Source organism: Panicum virgatum, chromosome 8K (assembly GCF_016808335.1).
Source record: "Panicum virgatum strain AP13 chromosome 8K, P.virgatum_v5, whole genome shotgun sequence".
In the NCBI taxonomy this organism is placed as follows: domain Eukaryota; kingdom Viridiplantae; phylum Streptophyta; class Magnoliopsida; order Poales; family Poaceae; genus Panicum; species Panicum virgatum.
The window spans coordinates 30,384,770-30,393,474 of record NC_053143.1 but is presented as its reverse complement, the minus strand read 5'-3'; the positions used below and the strand labels follow the sequence as shown (position 1 = coordinate 30,393,474).

At 38.7% G+C, this 8,705-nt stretch overlaps 1 protein-coding gene across 1 annotated transcript; it reads left to right on the top strand.

Annotated features, from left to right (window-relative positions):
* Positions 1-4,417: 4,417 nt before the first annotated feature.
* LOC120645623 (NAC transcription factor 47-like) lies at positions 4,418-6,483 on the top strand. The gene is made up of 3 exons (XM_039922395.1): positions 4,418-4,607; positions 4,755-5,089; positions 6,235-6,483. The coding sequence occupies exons 1-3, from the start codon at positions 4,418-4,420 to the stop codon at positions 6,481-6,483; spliced, it is 774 nt and encodes a 257-aa protein (XP_039778329.1).
* Positions 6,484-8,705: the final 2,222 nt, after the last annotated feature.

The following is an 8,705-nucleotide window of genomic DNA, read 5'->3' as shown; positions in this document are numbered from 1 at the left end:
TACTTTCGTATTTGTTGACGGTCCTTAAGTTGTAAAATCAATCATCAACTCCTGCAACTTTTGATGACAAATAATCACCAAACTAAGTGTCGGTGTTTTACTGCCATGCCTACTGTTGACACTCAGTAAGGACCAATTCTAGGCGTTGATCAGAAAATCATGAGAGCCTACATTTCTTACATGCATTATCTATCAAATAAATCCCTAAACACACTTTACTTCTAGAAAATTGCAAGATTTGTTTTCAGGCTAATTTGCAGGTTGCAAGCACACTTTAGTCTAAGATAAAATCACAAATAAAATAAAGCACAAGTTCAAGCTCAATTGGACCAAAAGTAGCCCATGAACCAAGTCAAATACAATCAAGACAGGCCAAGCCCTGGTGTCAGGACAAGTGGAGGCCCAGATAAGCCCATCCCCAGCAGTTGGGGTGGTTTGGGACACTGGGTGGCCAGCCAACCACCCTAGTCTGTGGTCGGCCGACAACCCAGTGGGCCTCACCGCCTTCAACTTGCCACATGGAGGAAGGGCATTGGCTCCTTAAGTCAGTTCACCAAGGATCAGCTGCAAAAGACATCCCTCTCGGTTGTAGCTCCCTCCTATAAATATGAGGGAAGGGGGTGAGAATTAACACACGCACACCCCCCCCACACACACACACAATTACCTCTCATGTGAAGCTCTCTTGCATTAGTTTATCAGTTCGAGGAGTTTAGGTGAAGTCTAGGAGTCATCGTGTCCTAGAACTAGCCTTTTCTCTAGTTCTCTCGTGTAATTCTCGGTCGTTTGTAATAGAGGGCCCAAAGGCAGCTAGGACAAATGGCCTAGACAAAAGGCTTGTTCTGTATTAGTGAACGTGACCCATTACTAGCAAGGATTTTAATAGTAGACCTGACAATAATTCTCTCTCTCTTTTTTTGCGAGGAGACCCGATGATAACTCGACGCAACTGGGAAGTAAATAGTGCCATCATATAATAGCTGTAGTTTTGAAAACGTAAATTCTGCCACTACTTATTAGAAACATTGAGCCTGATTAGTTATTTTTACTACCTGTCCATTTTGTGACCTCTACTATCTTATGTTAGTCATTACTATTAACCTCTGTTCACCTACACGGCCATTTTGCCCATGTACACACCATCTAAACACTACACAATGACTAGCCTTGTCCGTTTAATTAGACTTTTATCATGTTTCATGACCATTTAACCTGTTTAAATGGCCATTTAGTCCAAATATATAGCTAAACAGTACATGGCCAACTGTTTTGCCATTTACCGTTTATACTAACACTACTATTAACTGTACTCTAGGTGAGGTCTCGAATGTCGTCAGTTCACTTATCCTTACGCCTTTTATCTCTTCTATCATATCCTCAATCTTCCAACCTTTCTCACACGTATCCACACGCCTTTTCCCAGCAACTCGCACCGCATTCAAGCCACGCACGGTATCAACCCCTGACCCAACAATGGCATCCGTCTAGCGAGTGCAATGCTTCGATGACCCACACCGATGGCAACATTCAACCCCCCCCCCCCCCCCTTCTCCATCTGCCTCCGTTCCCGCATGCACATGACATACCAACCAACCAGTTCCCTGTGCAGCTAATTCATTGAAACATAGAAATTTATCATGAAAGTTTCCATATGCATCCAAAAAGAAAGGAAGGAGCTAACTTAAAACCAAGCAAGGTGCACAGTAAGCCCTCAATGGCCCATAGTTTTGTTGTGATATGTCTGCACATTGCATCCATCACAACACCAGACTAGGTGGGGTAATAAGTTCCTAAAATTTAGCTTACAAATTTCATATATTATTTCATAACTAACAATGACTAAGTGCTGAATTGGATTTTGAAAGGGCATTATTTAGAGTCATAATCCATTAACACCCCTACCCAACACAAAATTAAACCTGTAAAGAAAAGTAACTTGATGAGACAAAATCGTATGTAATGGCATATAAGCCAAAGCAGATACAAGTGGGATAAGGAAACAATTCACTCACACGTAGCATCCCATTTGTTTGTGTTGTAACCCAAAAAAAACTTTCTTGGTTAGACATTGAGTGGAGACGTGAGCTTATGTGTACCATTGGCTAGAGGTGGAGTGGAAAGCATCTTGAACATCCCACACTCTACCTCTTCTCTTCTCCACATACAGATGATGCAAACATTATATTCCATTATGAGCAGGTATGCCATCAGGCAGTTTATGTAATGCCTTAGCAATATAAAACTAATTGATAGGTTTATTGTCAACTTATTCAAGAGTTATTTGATAATAAAAATATTACACTAACATACATGTTAACAATCTTAAAGGAAGGTTGTTATTGATATTTGTTTTAGTTATAATTATGCATGCCACCTACCTGGCGGGCCATCTGGACAAGCCTACTGCATGCTTGCGTTTGCATGTCGCTGCAGCCCACCCTGGCCGCAACTTTGTGACGCCTTGCAATGACATTAGCGCAGGCTTTGATAATACTATATACTAGGTGATTACCCGCGCGTTGCTGCGGGATTGAGAGAGCTTTTTGATAAACTATGATAAAAATATACAATAATTCTTTAAATAAAATGTTATGGAGAGCATGTAGTAATACAAATAAGCATTTAGATCGAGTTTGCTAGAAAAAATGATAGATTTTTTAAAGGTCGTATAAATGGTGAATTTGTAGAGATTATACGTTGAAAGTCATATGAGAAATTTCTTGGATGAAAAATAATAGATTTTTGAGTTATTCTTTGTTAGAGAAGAAAGAAACCAAAAAGACATATATTTCATGGATATAAGATGTGCACGAAGTTGATTGGATGGTTATAATAATAATGAAGGTGATGTGCCTGATTTAGATAGCGGAGAAATAGTAATAAATCCTTATGGATCCCAATAGTGATGGATATGTTGATGTAGCTGAACGAAGTAATTAGATATCTTTTAATTACTTTTATAAATAAATAAAAATAAATTATTAAAAATTAATGCTAGTGGATTGCATGACATGTTGACGTGGATAACAAAATTCTAGTGCAGTGGGTTTTAATTGCATGTGATTGTGCATTGCTAAAGTAGACAGCTTGCATGTTGAGAGAAATCTCTAGTGGGGACCAACTATATATGTTTTATAGATTACCCACACCAAGAAACATTAGCGCCTTTTATGGCGTGCAGTACATATTGAGTTTGGGATTTCACCACCACAAAGTACCATTGATTTGTTTAATGTTTGGTCCAAATATGGTAATTATAATCACAATTTAATGCTATTGACAGGGCTGCTTTTGTGTTGGGTAATATGGCTCACAAAAAAATGAAACTGTATTTAACAATGCAGACCAAAAACTTTTTTGCAGGTTTTTTTCAGAGGGACGCATTAGCTCCGGTTTTGGACTTTGTTGCAGCGCACTGATGACAGAAAGGATGAGATTGTCAAAGCATGCCAAGGTGAGTCAAGATCCTTGGAGTTCTTCGCATCCAATTGAATGGCCGTTTATTTTATGCATTGGTTAATAATGTTGGACCATTATGTGTTTTAAATTTTATATGCGATGTGATAATTTTGGACTGACGCCTCTTCTATGAAGTCGTTTGAAGCCCGATGTTTTCCATTATCTAAATAAAGAACACCATAGCTTCCGGCAAAGTTCTCAAATCATGTTACTAGTTTATTAATAAGTCGGTCCCTTCTTTTTCTTTATACAGAAAGATGAGTAGAAGCTCATGTTAGGATAACTTATGACTAGCCTGAAAAAAATTGTAACCATATATACTTACACAGTAAAAAAAGGTAAGGATCAAATTTGGAGCGAAAGGCCCACAGGAAACCCTCATCACGCATAGTTTCAATGCCATATGTCTGTATGCTCAATGATTAAACAAAAGGTTGAGTAAAGTAACTATATGAGACAATTCTATCAAACAGCAAGGGAGAAAAGACAAACGTAATGAAAGGATCAATCCTAGTCATTGACACCAATGAACTGATGTCTGTTTCTATCAGAACACAACAAGTTCTGTTACCTAGAGATATATAGTGGGGGAAATGAGTTTTGAGTAAGTTAGAGGTAGAGTAGTGGAAACGTCAGCTTGAGTGTCCCTCACTCCACACCTTCTCCACATTTGGACGATGAAAAAAACTACTTTTAAGCATAAGTGGCGTGTTACAGAGCATTATGGCATGGAAAGCCAAATAAACTAAAACAGAAGACGGAAGATGTACAGGACGAGATGAACCATGGGTTAACTTCACGCTAGGCAACAGAGTCCCCAGGCTTTATAAGGCTATAATTGTGCCCATTCCATCATTATCATCACCATCACCAAATCACAAAAACACTCTCTATTGTCTCTAGACTATAGCCCACTAGTCATCTGCACGTCTGCACTCCCGCAGCCACACCAGCCGATATGGCTTTCCCACAACCTGCAGTCAGTGCAGCCTCAATCGCACACGCACCAGCTGGTTTCAAGTTTAGACCTACTGATGAGGAAGTCATCCTGCACTACCTCCGGCCTCGTGCGGTGAATGCGCCGCTCCCTTCATCATTTATCGTAGATGCAGACGTGCTGAGCCACAATCCTTGGGAGCTACTACCAGGTCTCCACATACACCAACCTTTTTTTCTCAAGCAACAAATATAAAAGTTTATTGTAATTTCATTTCATTATTGTTCCCTGCTGCAACCAGATCTTTGGATGGCTAAAAATTACCTGCTTGTTTTCCTGCATTTTTTTTGCCAAACAGAGGGGTCCACGGAGAAATATTTTTTCTCTCAAAGAGTTCTGAAGTGGCCAATTGGAAACCAATGGAATCGTGCTGCAGGTGATGGGCACTGGAAGACATCAGGCAAGGACGTATCAATCTTTTGTCGTCCTCTCAATGGTGGAGAGCCTCTCATGATCGGCTCAAAGAAAACCCTGGTGTTCTACCATGGGAAATCAGATTTTGGTGAGAACACTGAATGGGTGATGCAGGAGTACAGCCTTGTTGGAGCCGGCCTCACACCCTATCGTGTGATGAGGCCTGGTGGAAGCAATCACTTTGGGGAATCCAGCTCTGCTGCTGCGACCATCACTGAGGTACATTGATTCACATCCAAAGAATTGTTGTACTTGACTGATTTTGATTAACTTTGCATATATACATAGTTGAATTGGTTCATTATTTGTGTATTTCATTGGATATTTTTTATGGGTGGGTGGATGTGAGGTGTGTCAGAGCTAATGTCGCACTGATCATACCAAATTTGCGGTGTGGGTGAAAGGAGTCGACGGCCATCCTTTGGCGGGATCGTCCAAAGATTTGAATTTATGGTATAAACAGGGTTTTTTGTCGGTTTCCTTACGTGTAGCTTGACTACCCAATCGAACAGTTAGCATATGTCGCCATACTATTTCTCGTGGGTCGTTTCAGTGACATTTCCATATCGTCCAAAGTTTTGAATTTATGGTATAAAAAGGGATTCTTTGTCCATCTCTGTTATGTTCTTGGATGGGAGGAGCGATGTTAGTGCTTGGAATGTGGTGTAGGTTGTAGTCTTGGTTGGTGTAGGGGCAAGATCTTGTACTTCGGCATTTTGGTGCCATCGGGGGACGCCACCAGTATCAAGGAATGGGGATCGGAAATAGAGAGAAAGGGTATAGGGAAGCTAGATAATTCTCGTTGCTTGCTTTTTCCATCGATACAACCAGTCCATATATATGTTTATCTCTCCTAAAGGAAATAAGACTGACAACTCGGAATATATTGAAACCAATCTCCTAAATCGTCTCCTGCCAAAACAGCATGATTCCTTAATCTGTATGATTGCCCGCTACTATCAGCCACTTTCCACGGTCTCCGGCGCCTTCTTATTCTTGTTACAGTGTTGATAGACTTTCCCGGTCATAACAGTTTCCTTACGAGTAAGCTTGACCACAAATCCAACAGTTACGATGTGTCGCCATCCTATTTCTCGTGGGTCATTTCATTCACATTTCGGCAATGATCCTAATATAGAAATTTTGTTACAGAGCATATCAAACCTATATGTTTTGTGCCAACTGTTTGTCGCTCGTGAGACAAATATGATGATAAAAAATAGTTATGCCATCCAATTCGGTTATTCGTACATAACTAACCTCAACTCAGTTTGTGTGCCAAGCATATGTTGTTTGTTAAGCGTATATTGCTCTTCTAATGTAGGAATTCATTATTACTCATAGTGTTCTAACCATGTATGCAGAAAAATGGTAATCAATCTGGAGCTCTCAACAATGCCAAGGTTCAAGTCCTGGTAAATCCAGATAACTCTTGGGTTGTATGCCACATATACAAGAAGAAGAATCACATGCCACGTGTGATTGCTCAGGTTTACAACAGTGCAGAGGGAGAGCAGGTCCCCTTCTACAACTTCCTTGAGATGGGAAATTCCAAGGAAGAGAGTAGCGAGCGCACCAACGTGAAGGCAAATTCCACGGGGCTGGGCAACTGATTGAGGATGGCAGCCATGCTGCATGAGAGAAGAAGAATACTAATATCATGTAATAAAATGTTGGGGTCAAGTCGTAATAGAACACCGGCGCTTGACTTTTGTTCAGCTATCTTTACTTCAAATGAAGTGGCCCCATGGATATCCTTGGTCTTATAGAGTCCTAAATGCTATATGTTGCTGAAACATTATAACATATCTTGAAGCTCTATGTTTGCATTCTTGCAAATACTAAGTTAACACCCAATTAAGATTTGTGTACCTACCATTGAATAATTTGAATTATCACTAGGTTCGTAACCGTGCTTTGCTACGCACTTACGTAATATTGAAATAAAATAACACCAAGTTAATACACAAAAATTGTATAGACTATACAACAAGAGAAATAATTAGCATGTAGCAAATACATTAGAAAAGATGTAAACAGTCATCTTCCAACACAATTTGACACTCTTTGTAATTGTAGAAAATGCATTTTAATAAGAATGATCAAATGCATTATCATCATTTTAATGTGGTACGAAATAGAAGCAACATCTTCTTCACGTATCTGACACCGGTTTCTTTTATGTCCTCTCTGGTCAGCTTTACGTTCAACGCATCAATATTGCTATCTAGGTTCTTCATATTGGTTGTTCCTGAGACATTGTAGAGAACAAGCCATTAATCAAACATGGGACAATTACAGGAATATAGAGATAAGTCTCACTGTCGATGACTTGCATCAATCTTGGAAGTGAATGAGAAAGTGCAGAAGAACTGAAGAATAACTTTGTTAAATCACAACACTTTGGAAACAATACAAGTATTTCATAAATCCGTAAAATGCTCCTGGATATGTTGTTTTAACTAACTGGATGCGCTCCTTTGATCAAATCACAATTGAAAATGAATACATCACATATCATAGCATCTACTATTATTTATGAGTTATGAATATGTTGTATTTTACTTTTGTGAAAGTATGTACAAATTTTTTTTTGATAATGCATCTTTGGGGTGAACAATGTGAACCATCACTGAACAAATATTATGGCCGCCAATGATAAGAAAATGGAATGACAAGATCACACCTGGTCTAGGAACCAATTCATCCCCTTGATATGATGCAGAGTCCATTCTAAAGCTGAGTAGAGCCTCATTGGTGCTTGCTGACCACTTCTTCCATTTTCAGAGATATAGTCTAAAAGCACACATGTTCCGAAACTGCATTAGCACTACATTGACTTGTTCAGTTTAGAACGCCAAGTGAACACTTGCAAATATCTGAAAGTGTATATGCAGTACACTATCATGATTTTGGTTGGTTATCCAAACTTTCTCAAAGAGAGTTCCAGTACCCAAGTCTGAGGAGAGAATACTACAAGGTATATGTGGTTCAAATTATTCAGTCAAAGACAACTTTCACTTCTTGTACTGGCCCCCCAAGAAGTACTTGTTAACAAAGTACAAAACTATGTGACACTTGTAACTAAAGTCAAACTCATGAACAATATTATGCTTTTAAAAGGTGCTCTAGCAAATAAAGAACCAAATGTCAACCAGTCAAAGCTTAAGACCTGAACATTATCCATAATCTCATCCTGAAGCTACGTCCTTCACCGAAAAACCTGTAATAATGATCTTCTGTTAATTAACAATCATAGGGTGCAGTTTTTTTTTCATTCACACGCATGAGTTTGTCAAACAAGCAACAGAGCAAGCTACATTTGTTGAATTGACATAGCTAACAATTCATTCTGATTTCTGAAATTTCAAAATATTAATTCTTTCAGAATTCTTACCAGTAGATTTTGTTAATTTGATTTTGAAGTCTGATTGCATTGCTTTTATTCAGTACTGCTGCCTTCTGTTTCTATAGGAACAAATGAAGAAACTAATTTCATTTGCAACAGACCGGTACAATAGATTTATCTTGTACTGACTCCATAAGAAATATTTTTTTGGGTCAACAATTGAACGGCTATTAATTTTACTCTATTAATAAGAGATTTTACTAATCAATTTTGTGTATGTACAAAATGTACATAGTATTCCACATTAATGGCTGGAGCCATACAATAGTCATTAAAGGCTTTTAAGGAAAACTCAGCAATATTATCCATCTGTTGATGGCCATTGAAACATGTTGTGACCGTCAAATTCTCGAGAATAAATAGAGATTTACACTATGTTCCATATATATTTTATTTATTCTAATCAAATTATACATATTTTGGGTT